This window comes from Tamandua tetradactyla, chromosome 21 (genome assembly GCF_023851605.1).
Source record: "Tamandua tetradactyla isolate mTamTet1 chromosome 21, mTamTet1.pri, whole genome shotgun sequence".
NCBI lineage: Eukaryota > Metazoa > Chordata > Mammalia > Pilosa > Myrmecophagidae > Tamandua > Tamandua tetradactyla.
In genome coordinates, this window is record NC_135347.1 from 47,641,943 (window position 1) to 47,663,593 (window position 21,651).

Here is a 21,651-nt window from a genome sequence, read left to right on the forward strand (position 1 = left end):
TGAGGACTATGCCATTCAGAAAGTATATGAGAGCTCTGCTGAGGGAGTGGAAAGTGGAAGCTCATATAGGGAAATACAGGGGAAAATGAGAAAATGTTCTGATTGGCTGACATAGTTTCTATTTTACATAGTGGGGTGGGGGTGGGGCGGGCAGGGGGGTGAAGGGTGTCTTCCAAAGTGGAGAGCAAAATACATTGATGGTATGGTATGCTTGTCCATTCTTATAAGCTATCTCTACTAGACCAAGAAACTAGTTTTATTACCGGGTGTTGCATATCAGTAACCCTGTAAGGCGTGTTCCATTTTCTCAGAAAACCACTGCACGTCAATTGTTTTTATTTTCTGGAAAAGCCCTTCTTGGAAAGGGGCCTTCTCCTAGCAACACCCAATGTAGGTGGCCATTTAACTGAACAACAGTGAGCAGTCAGTTGCACGCTTACTTTGCTTGGTCATTGTTCAAAGTGCTTTATGTGTATTAGATTCACTACAGGTGACAGGTATTCCTATACCCAATTCATATATAAGGAAATCAGAGCTTAGAGTTTGCACAACTCTAAACTGAGGAGATGAAATAGACCTAGTTCAACATCACATTAAAGCCCTTGTTTACAATCACTGACATCCCCTATCCCACTTCATAGGGATCTTAGCTTTGACTCTAAACTAAGCAACTTGAAAGAGTCATGAAACCGAGACCTCTTAGAGCTCTATGTCTCCTCTGTACTTATCTCAGAGCATATAAAGGCCCAGCTCAAGTGTTCTTCCAAAGTATTACCCCTCAGGCACTGCTAACCAAGCTTGGTCAAAAGCACCTTGTCCTCCTGCCAGAAAGAAGATACCGGAAGTCCTTGGGTAGAAAAAACCTGGAGACTGTAATTGGAGAGGTTGTAGGGATAAAATTACAGATAAGGTAGTAGTGGATAGATTTATCATTCATCTCTGAGAGTCTATGGTCCTAACTAAGAAGAGAAAGAATAGGTTATTTAGTGATAAGAATAAAGCCGATCAGGTCAGGATTAAGGTAATTCAGAATACAGGGGTAAGGAAGACACTGCCTATATTTTAGAACCTCGTCTACATTGTGAGACCAAAGGAAGAAAGACTTATTTTCTCCAGAACCTAAATTTTCAGTAGCACGTAATCTAACTCAACCTGTCCTGACAGAAATGACCCAAACACAGGGAACCCAGAATGAGAAAGAGGTCCTTCAATCCTGTGTAGCTTAATGTGATGCCTGGATACAACTCAGAGTCTATTAAGCTGATAATCAAAAACTATTGGCAATGTCCCTTGAGAGACGGGGAAAAAGTTATGAAACTATTACATTTTACCACTGGGAAAATCCTGGATACTGTGTCAAATATTAGGAACACCCAAATCAATAGGTCAAGCCCTAGATCTTGTGGCTTACTCTTGTGAAGATTTTGTATATAGCAGAGAAGCTGAGCCTACCTATAGGTATGCCTGAGAGTTACTTTTGGAAGACCTCTTTTGTTGCTCAGATGGTGGCCTCTTTCTCTGTAAGCCCAATTCTGCAAGTGAAACCATTGCCCTCCCCTCTATGTGGGACATGACATAATGAAAGTCTCCCTGGTGACATGGGAGATGACCCCCAGAGATGAGTCTGGCCCTGGTACTGTGGAATCAACAATGCCATCCTGACCAAAAGGGGGAAAAGAAGTAGGACAAATAAGGTATTGGTAGCTGAGAGAGTTCAAATAGAGTCAAGAGGCTATTCTGGAAGTCACTTTTGCACAAGCTTCAGTTAGACATTGCTACCTATCATAACTTGCCAATTTCCAACCAAAACCTTTCCTACCAATCCTAAAGAATATCTAGGGAATTGTATAAGATTCTACAAAGGTTCCATGCTCTAGAGTAACTTTCCAGATGGGTCCCTGGACCAGATAAGTCCTAAAAACACAAGAGGGCCGACTTTTCCAGAACATCAGCTAGTTCCATCCCCCATCCCATGTTATCAACAGTCCCTTCCAACATGAAAATGTTAGAATGGCCATAGCCCAAATACTCCTACAGAGTGAAAGATCAAAGGTGATGATGGAGTCATACAGAGAAGGTCGGGTTTAACAAATGAGTATGATTGCTGAATCAGTATATTTGATATTTCATTTAGTCTCCAGTATCTTAGAGCAGCTAGAAAATAAAAACCTAAAATTGTGGAATTGTAACCCATACCATACTCTGAAATCTGTTCTACAACTAATTGTTGCTAAGCGCTTTGAAATTTATTGCGTTTTTTATATATATGTTATTTTTCACAATAAAAAAGGTTAAAAAAAACTTTTTAAAGAATAGGTTATAAAGAAAATGCTTAATGAACTGGATTTTTTATTCCTTTTAATTAAATACTAAATGGTGTCATTTTTCTGTTGTTTCATTATCTAATTAAAGGAGGATTTGATGGCTTTGTTAAACTCTGGGCTCTGATGATTGGACCGAAATGCTATGTTCAATTTTAAATATTAGTTCTGGTCTCTAAGTGATAGAAATAGAACCTCTGAGTCTATTTTTGGAATTAAAAAAATAAAAAAATGAACTCTGAATCCTATTTATGCCATTAAATAACTAATTTGGAGCTTTATCTGGAGGGGCGTGGCCACTCCTCCTGGTGATTTATGTGTTTGAAATGATCCAGGGCCAAGGTGATGCAGGGCCTTTGGGCTCAGGCAGGCAGCAAGGACTGCAGACCTGCATGGAAAGCAGCTTTGGCGGCTTTTGAAGGGCTGAGTGTATACAACGTGTATGTGTCCAGGAGATTTCATATCGCTTTCTCATTTTCAAATCTTGCGCAGCGTCAAGAGACCTTGTCAAGGTCAAAAGCACAGCATGCTAGCGAGAGGGAACCCAGAGGGAAAAAAAAAAAACAGATCTGAAAATAACAGCTGGTTCTCTAGAAAACGGCAGTCCTGCTGACTGGCAGACTTGGAATGTTGTGGTGCTCTCCGGAAGGCAATAAAGTCCTTGGACCGGAAGGCAGGAATTAAAAAAAAAAGCCAAGGAAACAAAAGATGGAAGTGATAAGATACTGTATAAGGCATAGCAGGAGGGAAAGAGAGGAAGTACAATGAGATTTAAGGAAATAAAGATGCAAATTTGGGGTTATTCAGAAAATAAGTATAGCTTTAGTACACGTTTAACAATGAGCTTTTGAGGAATGTATTTCAAAATCTTCTGGAGTTTGTTGAAATTGTTCACTAACCATTCTTTCCTAATGTGTAGAATTTGTAGGAAATTAAAATATATACATGTTTCACAAAAATGCATGATGTATCACCATTTTGTATTTGAATAGAAACCACAAATGTGAGGTTATTCTGAGATCTTGTTCTGATTGAGCATAATAGCACAATGAAAGCAAACCATGTAATACTTTTCCTAGTAATATAACACACAGACATTGCATTAGAAAGCCCGGCTGGGAAGAGATAAATCTACCTACCTTGGAATTTGGGGGGTTACTTTGATAAAAGTATCATGCAACTCTGCCACTTCTTTTGATCTTGTTTCTAAATAATAGACCATGTTTTTTGGCATTTAAATGTAGAAAAATAATGAAACAAAAAGATAAATAGAATTTATTATGGAATCATGAAACTTCGGGTGACTGTGGAATCTTGTATCCAGTACTTCTCAAGGATTATAATATACATCCTTCCTTTATTCAACAGTTCAAAAGACCTGGCTACTTTACAGATGACCCATAGCATTAGGGTTTACCTCTCTATATGGCTAAGGAATGTAGTGAAGTTCGTTCATCACCCAAAGCTATTCTTAGGCAATCTGTCTAGGTAGCATATTTTATTTTACAGATGTACACCAAAAGCGCATTGATGGTTATTTTCTCTTGGTTCTTTTTAACTACAGCAGAAAATGGCCCCCGTCTCCTTGTGGAAGCAGAGCAAGCCAAGGTGTTCTCACACAGAGGTGGCAATGTTACACTGCCGTGTAAATTTTATCGAGACCCTACAGCCTTTGGCTCAGGAATCCACAAAATCCGAATTAAGTGGACCAAGCTAACTTCAGATTACCTCAAGGAGGTGGACGTTTTTGTCTCCATGGGTTACCACAAGAAAATCTACGGAGGCTACCAGGGTAGAGTGTTTCTGAAGGGAGGTGGCGACAATGATGCTTCTCTGGTCATCACCAACCTCGACCTGGAGGACTATGGGAGATACAAATGTGAAGTGATTGAAGGTCTAGAAGATGACACTGCTGTGGTAGCACTGGACTTACAAGGTAAGTATCCAGAAGTCATTGTTAAAGTTAGAAATAATCATTAATCATTGCTCTTTTTTATTCATAAGGGATAATGGCTAGTGGTTATCAGAGTGATGATGGGAGAAACCAAAAGTCCATGCCTAGTGCATCTTCCTAGTCTTTTGTATTTTGCAGTCTGACTGTGATTCCAACTTTCGTATTTGAAATGTGCACACAATGGTTATGCACGAAACTGAAGCTGTTTGCAACTAGCAGAAACGTGCCATGGAGCTGAATTAACGATATTCAGAAACTGCTTTATGTTATTCAAAATTTAAACACCATTCCGTGGTTATTGAAAAATTCAGACTGGATGCCTCTTTATGATGCTTCTAAAATTATCTCGGTTTCAAAATAATGGCAAGATTTTTAAAGGACATCTGCTAACCAAAATGCATGTAATTTTATTCAGTAAAATGATTGTGAAAACTTGATTGAACAAAAATGTGACCTCTAGGTTTATTTAAATATTTTTGCAAAGAAGAAATAAAAAAAAAAATAGTTCAAAGTCTCTTAGACATTCAATATCAAATGGTCCAGGCATTTAGGGGTGGGGGAAGTTATTTCTTAAGTATGTAATATACTCACTTGTTCCAAAAACCAAACTGTGCAAACCCGTACAATAAAATATGTCCTTCTCATCCTTGCCTCCCCTCTACCTGGTACCCATCCTCTTCATATCCCCTCCTAGGGAAACTCCTCTCCTTAGTTTCTCATGGATTTTGAAGCATCTTAATTATGCTCCATCAGGTAGGCCTAAACCCTTTGACAAGCAGGAAGCAACTATAGAAGACAGATTCTTGACCCTCAGCAGCCCTTAAGATTAAGGTGGAAGAACTCTCTGTGGGAGAAGTTGAGGTAGCTTAGAACAGGGAGAGATGGGAGAGAAGATACCATGAAAAACTCCTTGCACAAGGAGGGTTTATCAAGGTCGGAAAGGCCTGTCCCCACAGACACCCTGCCTGGGGGCCACCCACCTAATCTGAAACACCTAGCAACAGCTGACCAGCCCAAATGCACTAACCACCAGGAGGTACCACCCCTGAGAGAAGGGGAGGTAGGAAGAAGGACCTCGAACAAGGAAGGGGGAGGGGGAGTAATTAAATGAAGTAAGAAAAGCAGATTGCACCAGTGTTGGGGGCCACTTGTTTCTATCATCTGACGAGAGTGCCCGCATGCTCCATCTCTACGTGTGTACCCACTAATTTTCTACCTACTTGCTCCAAAAAAAAATTGTATTTTTACTAATTAAAGCATTACTTTACACTGACGTTTGAATTTTAGCTGTATCAATAAAATACATTTTCCCCTATGCAAGTCAAACTTTCAGTGTGCATTTGCTTAGAAGTTCCTTCACATCCTAGGATATCTTGTGACTTTTTGAAAAATATCTGTTTGGTCCACCATCACGTCATTGAAGATGTGAGTTTCACCACCTGCACAGAGATTTATTTATTTTATCTACCTAAGGAATTGTGAGGTGTTGAAATTGCATTTTTGTGACTTTCCCTTGTCTCTTTTAGTTGTAGTTCTTGACTTTGGTTGCATGCCACCTTGTGCTTCCAGTTTTTATTGATTCACGTTACTATCCATGAACTTCGATATTATTCAGGCTGGGAGAAGTCATGAGTTTAGAGAAGATGGCCGATCATTAAATATTAACTGAGAGATAATTTCCTTTATCAAAGTAGCAACAGGTAATGGCAGATTCTTGAGCTAGTAGTGTCAAGAGGCTTAGGTCAGTCCCATCTCTGCCAGTACATATTTGCAACTTGTGTAGGTTCCTTGTCCTTGCTGCAGTTTGGCTTCCTTACCTATGAAATAAGAGGTTGAGCAATATTATCTAAATTGATTTTTCTTCTAAAAGTCTATGTTTATATACCAGAGTGTTTCCTACACCTAAGTAATTCATATGCCATATCTACTGTTCCCCCTTGTTTATCTTAAAATAAAATTTCACCCTAAATAGAAACCAGTATATCTTGCAAGAAATATGAAATCATAACAATAAATATAGACAATGAATCTAAGACATTTCTAAGTTCTCACTAGATACCACTGCCTGCTGATGACTTTGAGCATGAAGCCTGTTTTTTCCTTTGTTTGGACGGAAGATTTTGTCTGTGTTAGAAAGGATAATGCACTCTGGGGTAAAACTGAGATTTCCTTCAGGACACAGAGGTGCTGCAGCGGAATAATGAAAATGAGTAACTTACTGTTTGGGTACTGCACCATCCCAAATCTCCATGCTTCTCATGTTTTAGAAACATTTCTCTACCATATAACACATATGCTTTATGAACCAGGAGAATGTCAAAGAAGCCAATATCATTGATAAATATTTCCACAAGTGTTGCTTTAGGTACCATGGAATAGCTAAAGTCTTGATTCTTTTCGTTCCACAAGCTTATAGTCCATTACAAATGCTAAGCTACTTTAATGGTGTAAGGCAGAATTTGGTAAAAATAAATTGCTATAATCATATGGATTATTTATACATAAGTTTATAATTATGCAGATTACTTATTTTGCCTCACTTTCAGTAATCCCACTTTCACAGATGAGGCTTCCAGAAATCCCCCTTTCTAAGGAAACAGCTAGTAAGAGCTACAGCTGCAATTTGATACCAAGGGCATCTGATGAAGGCTGTGTTTTCATCCACCCACTCTCTGGGGGAGTCACAGGAAGGAGAGATTCTCTGTTTGGGGGGAAGAAGAGAGGCTTTAGAAAGGCATGGGAGTTGTTTGAGAACTAACCTAGAGACTGTCCTTTGTTCTTTCTGCATTAATTATTTTGCTCACAATGGCTGTTCAGTTCCCTTCACTTCAGTTAACGCTTTTCCCTCTATATCGTGTGCTGAGAGTATAGACATGGCCACTGAGACTTGTCTTGAAATGACCGACTTTCATCTTTGGAGATGGGATTGATACACAGTGATCCATTTTTTAACAACTCAAGAATATATACTACTGCAATAAGATCGAAGTCAACTTTACCCCATGCCCTCTTCCTTCACGCCTTAGTTGTGATGTTCTTCGAGTGCTTTGTAGACTTCCATTATAGCTCTAATCACAGTTACCGTCTTGTTTTGCTCCCCATGCGGTCAAGTGCCAAGACAAAAGTTACTGTTCAGTAAATAGCTTACAAATGAGTGAAGTTTTGATAAAAGGATTTAAACATTCAAATACAAAAATGTGTGCACACACAGGGGGCTATGCAAAGCCCTTTTACGCCAAAGCCGACCTGGATGAAAGGCGAACCTGGTCCTATCAAAGGGTAAAGAGCAGGAAAAAGCAGGAGGATGGACATCACAGGTGTGAGGGAGAAACCCTTCGAGGCAACAATGCAGACAACCGCTGCCGCTGTTAGCATGCCAACCTGGGCGGGCTAAGGCTCTGCTTGGCAAATAAGGTGGGATAAAAAGTTTAACTTTTTATCATGGACACTTTCAAACATTTGGAAAAGTAAAAAGGATAGTATGATGAATCCCCATGCACCACCATCATCGGGCTTCCAAACTTAACATGATACAACCAATCTTATTTGTCATGCTTTATTTATCCTCCACTGTCATCCCCACTGGATAGTCTTCAAGAAAATCCCAGATAGGATATTATTTTCTCTGTAGTTCAATAGAAAATAAGCACAGTTTTTTAAAAAATGAAATTGCAAATTGTTTTTTTTTTTAAAAGGACATAGCGGGTGCAACGGTAGTTCAGTGATAGAATTCTCACCCGCCATGCGGGAGACCCAGGTTCAATTCCTGGTCCATGCACTTCCCCAAAAAACAAACAAGCAAAATAAACAGACAAACAAAATTCAACTAATGGTGCTACAATAACAGGGTACTCACCTGGAAAAATAATAAAATGTGACCCCACCAGACAGCATACAAAAAAATAATAAATAAATAAAAACGTAAAAAATAAATTAATTTAAAAAGGACATAGGCACAATAAATATCATTATAGAATGAAATTTTGAGGAACCTCGATTGCTAATGAGGAATGAATGTTGCAAGTGGCTTAACAGTTTTCACCTAGTCTGGGATATGCAATCAAGGTGAGCCAATTATATGCATAAGAATTTGGAGGCTATGGTAAACCACTTGTCAGGGATGCCTCGTGGTGATCATTGATTAGCTTTTGGTCCAGTTTCTGATCTTTTATTTTTATGTTATCATTTACATAAATGTGTAAATTTCCCACAAGCCCCTCATCAGTCTTCTATTAGACATAAATAAGTACAGGGATGCACAGTGTTTTGACTGTGTTGATTAAGTCACTTTTTCAACTGTAATTGTATATCTTCTAGAATTATATTGGTGCTTTATTGCCCAGATTAAGCCCTATTTTCTCCAAATAATTCCACCAACTGGAAAAAAATTGCTCTTCAAGATGCCCAGGTTATATGGTTTGTATTTATAGTACAAGCTTTACTGTCTTAGATTCAGATCCTTTATGGAAAGAAAGCCTGGGTCCTAGAACACCAAACAGTGCCTTGCTCTTAGTTGTGACTTAGGAACTGTTTGTGGATTCATAGGCAAAAAGGTTTTCAGTCCTATGAAAGGCTGATGACCCAGTGAGTTGTAGTTCAGGTATCACGATTCTTTAAATATAAACTCTTGGATAGGGTGCTACTGATGACCCACATTGCTAGAAACAGCACCTATCATGAAACAACCTTTATGGAAATAACAAGGACGTCATTAGAAATTCAGTGAGTAGCATGGACTACAGAATTCACCTCTGTGATCAACAAAGATATAAAAATATGATAAACCTGACTTTAATTTATATTCATATATTTCATCTTCCCATTGGTATTGGTTTTTTGTTGATGAAAATCTGACAATATAAAAACGTAGTCAGAGAATTCTAAGAAATAGAGTAATTTCAGGTGTGTGTATAGCGCTGAGAGGCACTATCAGGTACTAAGGGCGGCAAAATTATACATTATGGTCTCTGCCTTTTTATTATTAGGAACATTGACTTTACGGAGTTGTTGAAATTCACTTTAATTTTTATAGACCAGTGAATGAAATCCCTTCATATGTCTAACAAATTGATATTTGCAGACAAATTAGGATGACTGGAGCTTTGCGATTAATGAACATGTCTTCAAAACATATTTTAACTTTCTAAACTCCTCACATTATTTCATATTATTCTTCTGTATGTGCCGCTCTCCTTAGTAATCCCCCTTATATCAAGCATACCAGCTCTTCATGGAGAAGTAACACACTTCTGATTACATTTTGACATATAAGTATAATGGAGAAATGAGTCAGATATTATTTGGAAAATAATCATCTACGCTTCTTTCCCACCCACAAAAGTTTTGGCTTTTCTTATATTTGTAATGCTGGATAAAAGTAGCCATTTGTTCCATAATTCAGCTGTAAAAATTGCAAGTTTTCCCACAAACTAAGAAGGTTACAGTCTTAGATGTTGAAATCTCATCTAACTGGAAGGCAAAACAAATAAGTGAAAGACTAACAAACATGCCTTCCAGGAATCCCCTGCTTGTAATAAACATCTGATCATTGAAATGTGTGCACCAAATGTGTAGAATGCAATGAAACTTTTGAAACTTTGCCTGCCTTGATTTACCTGGAATATGTTCTTTCCAGCATCTTCAAACATTAATTAAAACTTACGTGAATCTTTTAAGTAAATACAACAGTAAATTAATCATTTCTTTATGATTTAAAAACACTACATTTCTGATGCAGGTTTTCACTTTAAGACTTTAAAAAGTGATTAAGGAAATCAGGTTAAATTTGAAAGGAACTAAAAAACATATTTATGCCAGATTAGAAGTGACTCAATCATATTTCAGTAATATTCAATCAAGGGAAAATTACTAAAATTAAGATTTTTTTCCTAATCCCCATGAGAGTGAACAAAATACACTACAGTGAATTTGAACCTGTAAGGTTTTCCAAGTCCTTAAAATTATTGTAAATTAGAATATCTTACATTCTCCACTGTTTCCATTCTTGACCATTTGGGAAATGGGAGTCAAACCAAATGGTTTCTCACAGCTGCCAAGGAAATCTCCACTAGATAAATGAAATATTTTATTTTTTATTGGCATTTCTGGGATTACTGGGAAAGAGGATGAAAGGCACAGAGGCCAGGGAGCATCAGAGTAGTTTCCTTCCCAGGGCTAATTGCTTCTTAGTCAGATGCCTGGGCATAAACCTTCTTAGATAGAACCATCTCCAGGATGGCTTTGTCATCCCCCCCACCACCACCACCACAGCAGGGGTCAGTGGCAACCAAGAGACTCTTTTCCTCCTTTCTTTTGGCTCTGATTCAGCTTATAGATCCTTCAGCCAAGAACCTGAGAAGCCAGGGTGAGATCAGGAAGCCTTCCTGGATCTCTGCCTGCAGTAGAGGGTGCCAGCTGGACTGCCCTAGACAGTAAAGCATCTCCTACAGAGGACTTTGGTGGACAAGACTCAACTTAAGGCATTTGAAAGTTCTCGTAGAGTCTTCCAGGACAACTTATAAAAGTATTTCCCCATATATGCAATGCTGTAAGTGAATTGCAAATTCATCTTGAGCAGGGTCTGCAGTCTTCTAAAATAGCACATGTGATAATATAATCCACCAAATTACTGTGTCAGTGGGATAATTTTTAGCATTCCACTTGCTAAAATACTAATTATTTCTAATTATATTCAAGAAATTCAAGACAAGACCTTGAATAATCACTCTAAATTAGCTGTCTTTTAGCAACTATGGGGAAGGCATTTTGACACAGTAGTCCTTCTTAGAGTCCAACAAATGATACAATTTTGATTTCTAGTAAGGTAATTCTTCATCTTTCAAAGAAATTGTGCAGAATCCTGTGAGACAGCTCAAACTTATCCTGTGACTATTTGACCAAAAGAATCCAGCATTGAATACATTTGTCATTTAGAAGCTAGAAGTGGGTTAGAAAAATAACTGCATATATGAAAATTCTAGTTCTTCTACTAGGAATGAAATTTAGGGGCTTTCGCCTTAAAATAGCCATTATGTCACATGACATTGAATCAAGAGCCCCAAGTAAAAATACTGCAAAACCAGAATAAGTTGGATGAGTTAAGAATGAAAACAAAAATATTTTAAGTGCTCTTTAAAAGTCATCACATTTCGCCAGGCAAAGCCAAGTGCCAAGTCACACTGCCCACCTTTGGGAGGGTTTTTGCACACTGGGAGTCCATGTAAGAGCAAGGCTACAGCTACATTTGAATACATCTTGGCATGTTTGTTTATACACTTGAAAGACACTATGATATTAATTACTAGAACGACGTCATGAATTTTGACAAGTACCTCCTCTCTCACTAATTCTACCTTCTTAGCAGAAGGTAAATTCTCAGGAGGGCCACTGGGACAACACATTTTCAGAAAGGAGAATTTTAAACCTTCAGCTGAACTGTTAGCAAGAGAAGTAAGTCGCTGGAGTTATCAAACCAAATAGCTAATCTTGAGATGCTTGGAGCCAAGAGGCCATTTGAATGAGAAGACCATGAGACGCTACTGCAAGCTGCCTGTGAGCTGCTACTTTATCTGACGGACATTGCGTTCTTTGCTTTCCATTTAAGTGAGATTTGCCTGTAGCTGTCGCTTTTTGTGCCACTAATGAGCCCTTGCCTGCTCCTTTCCACAGGTGTAGTATTCCCTTACTTTCCCCGACTGGGACGGTACAATCTCAACTTCCACGAGGCGCAGCAGGCTTGCCTGGACCAGGATGCTGTGATTGCGTCCTTCGACCAGCTGTACGATGCCTGGCGTGGAGGGCTGGACTGGTGCAATGCTGGCTGGCTCAGTGATGGGTCTGTGCAGTACCCGATCACGAAGCCGAGAGAGCCCTGCGGCGGCCAGAACACCGTGCCTGGGGTCAGAAACTACGGGTTTTGGGATAAAGATAAAAGCAGATACGATGTCTTCTGTTTTACATCCAACTTCAATGGTAAGACAGTCACTGCACTGCCTCCGTTCTTATCTCAGAAACTGAGTTTTCACTATGATGCAACTCTTGGCTTTTAATCATGTTTACTTGAAAAAAGATTGAGCTTTGAAGTATCGTGCTATTCAAAAAGACATAAAAAGTTCTTTGTCATAATATTTCTTTAAAAAATCCACATAAAACTAACAAAAGAAAAAACAAACAAAAATATCCACATAAATCACTGTTGACAGGTCTTAATTGCATATCATTATTTATTGGGAAATAATGTCACTGTGCACGTGGGGTCTTTTTCTTATTGCCAAGGATGATATCACCCCACTGTGCACCCTCCATGGGAAAACGGACTGCTCATGGAAGTAGGGGAGGCTTCAGTATCACCCACACTCTGGGGAGGCTTCAGTATCACCCACACTCTTTCTAAATTATGTCAAAATTATTCATGGATGATTAGCAAAATTCAAGAAAAAGAGGGAGAGGGCAAAAAAAAAAATAAGTAGAAATAGCACTGGGGGTGCTTGTTCATAAGTGAGGAAGAAAGTGGAAAAGAGAGATCGATGGCTTACTGAGAAGTGAGAACAGAAGAAAAGTTGGGGTTGCATCTGTGCAATGGCTGATTGCATTTAACACAATGCCCAACCTTTATCTCGCCCCATCTAGAACCAGCTACATGATTTGTGGGAGCCAGTACAAAATGAAAATGTGGGACCCCTTGTTCAAAAATAAAGAATTTTGCAATGGTTTTAACCATTTAATCAAAATGCAATGGTTTTGCAATGCATTTAACCAAGCATAGGGCCCTTCTAAGGGAGAGCCCTTTGCAATTTGATAGGTCACATACCCCTGAAGTCAGCCTTGGTCCTATCATTTTATATTTTAGGTACCTGCTGGCATGATTTGGGGGTAGTAGTGAGGTATAAATCAAGGGTTGGCAAATATTTTTGGCTTTGAGGGCCACATCGTCTCTGCAAACTATTCAGCTCTGCCATTGTAGTGCAAAAACAGCCATAGACAATACTTAAAAAAATGAACATGAGGGCGGTGCGACAAGTGGCAGAATTCTCGCCTGCTATGCCCGAGACTGGGGTTCGAGTCCCAGTGCCTGCCCATGCAAAACAAAAAGAATGAACATGAATATGTTCCAATAAAATATTAATTAGAAATATAGGCAACAAACCAGGTTTTACTCATGTGCCATAGCATGCCAATCTCTAGAATAAATGATAAAACTAACCTCCTAGTTAATGTTCTAATATTTCTACCGTTTCTCCAAATGATATTACCTCAATCTAGAAAGAACTGGTAAGCACTCATTGATAACCTCCGTAATCTGTGTTCAAATGTGGGGAAGGGAGGTATCATTTCACAATCTATAATCAAAGAAGTCAGTCCGATCCTCTTCTACCAGAAACTAAGACGCCTGAGAAAACCTTCAGTGTGTGTCATTTCAGTCAGTTGACGTCATATCTTACACATCGAAGGAATCTCATTAATTAACAGTATTTAATAAGTGGTTGAGAATAACTTGCTCTTTCTAGTGAAATCAAGAAATGGTCAGTGCTCAAACAGATGGAAGCTGGAAAAAAATAATGATTTCATCCGCCTTCCTAGTGAGCCACCACAGTCTGACTTCACATTCTAAGCGTGTATTATTTATGCCAAGTGACTCCTTGTATTTTTTGCATTTTCATACTGTAGTCTTTGAATGAGAATAATGTCTTATTGATACCTGTAATGAAAAGGATTTGAAGGCTCTTGGGTTTCTTTTTTAATGGACTTTCATGTTTTTTGATCCTTTCACATTCAAATTTTGCCTTTCCAGAAACTTGTGCCGGGGGTTTTCAGTCTTGCTACAGCCGGAATTTAAATAGCTCTTGCTTTTAACATGGGATCCTGTCTTCCCTAGCGGACAGAATGCCTCTTTTACCCACTAATTAGCTAGCAAACTGCATCTGCCATTTCCATTTCCTCTTTAAAGCTCTAAAAGGGTATGTCTGAACACATAGTAAGGGCAAGGGGAAAAAATGATTTAATGGGGCTCAACCTGGCGGAAGTGGCGAGGGTGGGGGAGGAGGTGTCTGTGCCTGCATTGACAATCCTGTGTTGCAAAAAGTTCACAGGCCTTGCTCTGTAGCCCTCTTCCCCGATGAGAAACACTTCCGTCGGGGGCTCGTTCCAGGTGCGCATGGCCCCGATTCCGAAAGGCGCAGTGACGCGCTCTCCTTCTCCCCTTCTCCCCACAGGCCGTTTCTACTACCTGATCCACCCCAGCAAGCTGACCTACGACGAGGCGGTGCGAGCTTGTCTCAGCGACGGTGCTCACATCGCCAAAGTGGGCCAGATCTTCGCGGCCTGGAAGCTGCTGGGCTACGACCGCTGCGACGCGGGCTGGCTGGCCGACGGCAGCGTCCGCTACCCCATCTCCAGGCCGCGGGGGCGCTGCAGCCCCAGCGAGGCCGCCGTGCGCTTCGTGGGGTTCCCAGATAAAAAGCATAAGCTGTATGGTGTCTACTGTTTCAGAGCGGCCAACTGAGCGTGCCCCTAGAGCACCGCGGTTCTGAAATCATTAAGAACATGTGAAAGGTTTTTTTTTTTCCAATATGAACTCGTGCAAGTTACCAAAACTGTGATAAACCCTTTTTTACTTACTGTAAAGAGTCATTTTCATAACGACCAATTCATTCATTTGGTTTTGTAAAGCTATCATTCAATATATATTATAAATTAATATAATTTTAAGGGAAGCGTTACATCCGGAGGCTTTAGAGCCAAACTGTTTAAATCACATCATCCCAACAAAGTATCCTTTCAGGAATGGGGCATGCAATAAATAGCTTGAGGATTGCTCGGAACAAATGAAGGCAAGTACAGCTACTCAGAGCAGCAGCTTCCACAAGCACAAATTTTACACATTTGTACAATTTTGAAATGCACATAAATTAGAGCAACAGACTTGAAATACAGGCTTCTTTACATAAACTGAGACTGAGCAACGCTCGAACTCAGTTTTACATGGGAACAATCTACACTTTTCTAAAAGTTAGTATTTCAAGTCTCCAATAGAACGTTTTATTCTTCAAAATCCTGCCTTTTTGACAAAAAAAAAGAAAAAAATCATGTGGGCTCCAATGCATAGTAGCAAGCACAGATAAAACTCCTTAACTCCATTTGTATGAAGTATGAAACTTAAATAAGCAGAATAACATGTAACCAATGGGAAAATCCTACCTTCTTTTAATTAAAATTACACTTGTCTGAGAAGAATTGCTTTATCTTTTGAGTAGCTTTATTGAGTTATATTTAAATTCTAAGGGCCGTTTGCTAAGCAGCATTTAGCATCTACTCAGGGCAGTTATATAGATAAACTGCTGGACAGAGAAAGTGTACAATTTAGCAGCTTGATTTTATGTTAGCCTATGAAATGTTAGTGTCCTATAAAAATAACTAAAAACTATTTAATATTTCTTACTTACATTACCTGAAAAAATCTAAATCATAAAAGAAATGAAGAATTATACATTTGCATAACCAAGAAATAAAGACCCACATTTCGAAATTCTTATGACTCCTATTTGTATACACACTAGAAAGTCCAATTGGTGCCTGTGTTGGGGGGAAAAAGTCGACAATGTAGTTTTAAACCTTCCCCCCAAATAGCAAATGTGGTCAATGATTAAAATTGCTAGTCGTCATTAGGCTTAAACGAAATGCTGAAGCTGTCATCAGAGTTTACACTAAAATCTTCAGGGCTTTATATGATAGATTAAGTCCAGCTTCTGAGATACAACTTTCCACATTAGCAATTCCAATCGTATATAAAACTCTGTTTTCCTATAGTTTTCTATGACTGTCAAGACCCCACAGGGACCAATATTTGTATTCAAATTCATTTCAGTGGTTTCCTATTGTTTCACAATGAGCTCTCATAAATGGGGTTTAGTATAATAATCCAAGTATGACATAGCTGGGATGCTTTCATGAAACGTTTTTGTGTAGATTTTCCTCCCATGAACGTAAGTAAATAAATCTGTTTCCTGAATTAATTGCGTTGCATTTTAAAGCTCTGTAATAATTCTAATAAATTTACTCTATAAATGTAGAGTTATGTGTGTGGAAGATAGAGAGTAATTGGAAGTCCCTGACACCATAACTCTGCTCAAATATTATCTAGACAAAATGTTGTAAATAAAAGTAGATCATTTCTTTCATCAAAAGTCTATCTGGAAATTTTCAGATGCTTTAATATTGAAAGTTAACACTGTCTGCATGCACATTTTAAAGTTAGATTGGATATGCATATTGTACAAAAATAAAAATCCAAAGAGATCAGGAGGTTTAACTCAAACACTGCTGGTATAAGTAAACTCGTACTTATAAACTGAAGGGATCTGAATGGGCTAGGATCAGATTAATATACTTTTTACAGAGGAGAATATCTCCAAAATAATGATTCTAAGGCCTCAGTATAGGGATTAGCTCATTGAAGTAAACCCATACTTGAAGGATGATTATCTGTGTTACAAGAACTGTATTGGAAGTGCAAGAGGGAACAAACTTCTATTACAGCAGGTATATAACTTTCAGTTATTGCTGCAGCATTCTACCTTTATAATGTTAAGCATAGCAGCGTTTCTTAACTTTTGCATACTTACTAGTATAGGAATTGGTGCTGATCAAAATCTCTGGAGTGACTGTTAGCTGATTAAAATCTATACCAATTACATGCCATGTTTTCATTCTTGTAAAAAGAGTCTTAGAATGAATACTATGGGTAGAATTTTTACCTTATGATTTTGCCCAAAGGATTGGAATCCCCAAACCCTTTGAACTCCTACCTGAATAAGGAGTCTTTTAATGTTCTCATTTTGTTGTCTTTCCACTAAATATCCATTTTCCTACTTCATTCCCTGAGGTATCGTACTGAGAATGTCTGAAGGAGAAAGTTATCATAGTGGAATTCTTAACAGATTCTTAGCAGAGAGTCCGAAGGCACTGACTAATTCAAAAGTTGCTCCTCTGACTTAGGTTCCTAGGGCTTCAGAGGGATGAGATGGGAGGCTGGGTTAGGAAATCTTGCCGTGATATTTGATCTATTATTAATGCTTGCGGTCCATACAAGGACAAAGCATTATCTGTCAATCTCACTGAGAGGACTGCATTTGAAAACTCAAACAGAAATCAATTGTTCATATAAAAAGACAGTACAGGAATGAAACCAAGTCAGTTAGGGTCACACTGGAAGCATCTTTTAATGACTGCTGCCATATTTTACCACAGTGATTTCTAGTCATATATGGTGTTTGTAAATTAAAACTTTCTCTCATAGAAAGGGGGCCGGTACCTTAAGTTTTATTTTATGCAATTATATAGTCACTTATTTTGGCATTTAAAACGACTCAAAGAGATTCCAGTTGGGTTGCTGGCAACCATACTGGACTTCTTGATTTCAGTGCTCCAAAATAAATGGTGGCCTCATGGAGTAGTTTACCACTACAGAGAGGAGGAGGAAAGGGAATTCCTTATCAGACTTATCAGTGTTCAGCATAAAATGCCTGGAGAAAGATCAATGGATAACTCATATTTTGTTGAGAAGTTAACTGTATCACAGCTCCCAACTGCCAGAGCAGCAATGGCGTACAAGAGAAATGAAAAACTTGACAAAAGTCATTAAACCACCTGATTAAAAGAAAATCAATATTTAAAGGCATTTAATACATACTGAGTACAAATCTGAGCGCAAGAACCAATCTGTATTATCAAAAAAAATTGTTTTCATTTTTCTGTAAGAGACAATGAACTGGTAAACAACATTAAAAGTCAATTTTGTGCTACTGCAGTATCTTTTGATTCTTCTGAGTTATAGAATCTTAGCTATTATTATTCCTTGTGTTCAACTTCCATATACATCCTTTCAAGAAAAGACATTTAACCCATTAGTGTTCTGATACATTTGAGTTCAAGTTATAAACACATAGCAATTTCCATTTCCTAATATTTTTGCACAGTTAAAAAAAACAACAGTATTTTTCTATGCAGTTCAAATCACAGTTTATTTTGCTCATGAGTTTAACCATCCCAGAAGTCTGTGGTTTTATTGATTAATGTCCCTGAGATCCTTTATGGCTTCAATTACGAGTACCGAAGAAAAGTCTTTATTTCATAGTTAAGACCTCCTTCCTGACACTTTAACATATCAATGACAAGAACATAATTTTTAGTATTTCCATCCTTACACTGAAATTTCAGCATAGAAAGTAGATTCTGGATTTTCTGAATAAATAGAAATTGATTCGGGGGTACAAGGGTCCATTGATGGTGCAATGACTTGAATGGGACGCTTAGGTATGTTTGAGTCATTGACATTCAAATAGGAAAGCATGATTTAAAATTACCCCACACTTATTTGGCACACATTGAACGGCCTTGTAGAAGAAAAAGTTCCAATGATCATACGAAATTAAACTTTATTTTAGAGCTTGTGTTTTCCCACAAATGAAAGATAGCATCTTCACTTTGCCAGCAATGTGTTGTGTTATAAAAATGTATTATTATATCCTGGTCACATACGAACCTGCTTAATCCTAATATCAAGAGGTCTTACAAAGTTTGAGGAGTATCTGTTAATCTAATCTTTTTATTCTCATTTCCAAAACATGCAAATAATAAAAAATTGAATGAATGAACCCAAAATATTTCTTGAATTAAATCAATGATCTGTACCAATGATCTCACAACCAATGACCTATAAACCTTTGTAATTTGATGTTTTTCTGAAGTCTAGAACCACTAGACTTCATGGTGACAGCAATTTCCAACCCAGAATGGAACAGGGAATAACAAGTTTTGCCGCTGTTGTTTTTAAATATTAGCTGTACAAAAAGATTTAGGATATATGTTGTTCATAAATAAGTTGTATTCTGACTTGATTCTAAAAAGTGTATCTCATATGCATGGCAAGTAATAGATGATGAGCCAATTAAATTAGAAAAAGTTCACAGTGTTCCAAAACCAAGATCATTGAAATTGTTTCTAGTGTCTAGACCAATAGTTGTCAAACTATTTGACTGTGACTCTAAATAAGAAGTCCATTTTTCATCATGACCATACATATATACACACACATATATATATAAGTTATTTGTTACATGTGATGGACTCATATTTTCTATTCTGTTTCATTTAAAAAAATCATGGCCATGGTTTATTATATTTATTTCAACAACTAATAGATGTCAGCCCATAGTTTGAACAGTACTGATCTGTATGGTACAGAAATTATTGAGGCTATAAAAGACAGAATTTTCAATAATGAGAGAAAGAAAAAGTGACAATTTACTGATAGCCTATTAGATTCAGCTACATGTTATTTCATTAATTTACTAACAATCTCATTAACTAAGTATTAGTAGGCACATTTATAGATGAATAAACTGAGACTCAGAGAAATTACCTTGCTTCAAGTGCTTAACAAATGTCAGAGATCAGATTAGAACATAAATGCATCTGTGCTTTTCCCAAACTGTCTTGCTGTATCTTTTTTCAAAAAAGAAAAAATTCAAGTGCATAATAAAATTATATTCAAAAGGCCACTCTCCAATTAAAACTGTATCTCCAATAGTTGGAATAACTCAGTTTGCAGGGTTTATGCAATTCCTTGTGTCTCATTGTCTGCACATGCTGTTTGTTTCTTAAGCAGTTATTTTATAATGCTTAAATAAAAACAAGTTAAACTTGGTTTTAGATGTAATGCCCTTAGTTTCCTACCAAGTGGCAAGGGGTTAACACTATGACTATTCTTGAGCAAAACAGACCCTATGGATGGAGAGATCTTGTAAGGAGAAAGGATTATTAGAGAGTAGGAGGTGAAATAAGATGAACTAAGAAGAATCTGACACCACAAGAGTAAGAAAACGATACTTCCTTTCCTTCCTCCATATCTTGCCCCCTCCATTAAGAATTATTTAGAGCCACATTTTAAAATGACAGTCTTCTCTTTTCAGCAGGGGGTACATTCGGGAAGCTGACAGCAGACTATCTGCTCCTTACTTTGAAAACTCACCGCCCACTTTTTTTTTTTTTTTCACTAAAAGAAGCCAACAGATATTCTATCTTTCTGGGCAATGAAGTTCCATAGTCACTTGTCAACAACTTGAGTCACCTCAGGGAATAATTCCATCTATTTTATGGAATCAACCAATTTCCCTTCTCAGTTTATCTGTCGTACTCTCTTGTCCACCAGGGTTGTTCAGAGACACACACCTCAGTCATTAGAGCATCTAGTCGATATTTGGCTGCAGCCTGAGCTCCATTTATTCAGGAGAGCACCTGCCAAGTGAAGGGAAGGCTCAGATTCTCCCTTCCTAATGATGAAGATATTAATGTCATCAACAAATGTAAGATTCTTGGATGGCAATAGAGTTCAAAGAATCTCATGTATCAATATTCATCTTTTTAGAAAAGGCCCAGTCTCCAGCAATTCATACTGCTTAAAATATCTATAAAAAATCTTTCTCCCTTTGATTTCTGTCAATGAATATTCTGCTGCCAAAATTTATTTATATTTATATATCATCTAAAGATAAATGTGAGTGAATTTAAGGTTTTAGAGACATTGAAATGCCCGTCTTTGAAGAGGCTGAGACTCCTGCATGTGAATCTAAAAACAGAGCTGCAGAACGACTCATTTATTATTCTGGTAAATAAACACATTCACATGTAATGATTGCTGTGAGCCCAGGGAAAGATAAATAAAGTCTTTTGTGGCTCTTCCTGTGCTCAAGCTCTGCCAAATTGAACATCTTGGCTCCATGGGAGGATGAAAGACAAATTTTAAGTAACTGAGAAGTGAATTTTTAATCTTTAATTCCATTCTTCTAATAGAAAGAATATTTTATGAAAGCCAGCCTTTCCTTTTGAGGTACCATGAAGATTCAGGAATCGTAAAGCAATCGTACTCAGCTTTGTGTTCGTGTTTTCAAATTCCCTCCACCACCCCCACAATTTATTCTAAGAATGTAGCCAGGATTAAAAACCACTGGTCTTAACAAATTTAGGAGGGTGGCAGGAAGCGAAAGTCATTCTATGAATCTAGATAGAATTAGGTTGGTCTTTATAGCTTACAACTGAAAATATTTTTTTCAAAATAATATAATGGCTTGAATTAAAGATTGAACTCGGAATATTCTTCACGAGTAAGTGTTTAATTCCTTTGATGTACTCTTTCTCTTCTTGTTATAGTTCTCATTATATTAGAGAATCTGCCTCTGGTAAGTTATTTATCTGCCTGCCCTATATTGTCTCTCCTCCTATAAAAACTGTTTTAAACCATTTACATACTATCCTGACATCAAACACTCTCCCATCCATTGTTCTGAAATATAAGTGCCGTACAATAATTGTGTAAGATAT

General features: G+C 37.9%; 1 protein-coding gene across 1 annotated transcript in view; it reads left to right on the plus strand.

The window, feature by feature from the left end:
- HAPLN1 (hyaluronan and proteoglycan link protein 1) overlaps positions 1–18,043 on the plus strand; it is a 79,610-nt gene extending 61,567 nt beyond the window's left edge. The window contains exons 4-6 of the mRNA XM_077138713.1: positions 3,886–4,257; positions 11,944–12,246; positions 14,487–18,043. Coding sequence (XP_076994828.1) covers positions 3,886–4,257; positions 11,944–12,246; positions 14,487–14,776 — 965 coding nt within the window. The 3' untranslated portion in view covers positions 14,777–18,043. The remainder of the gene's footprint in view (positions 1–3,885; positions 4,258–11,943; positions 12,247–14,486) is intronic.
- Positions 18,044–21,651: the final 3,608 nt, after the last annotated feature.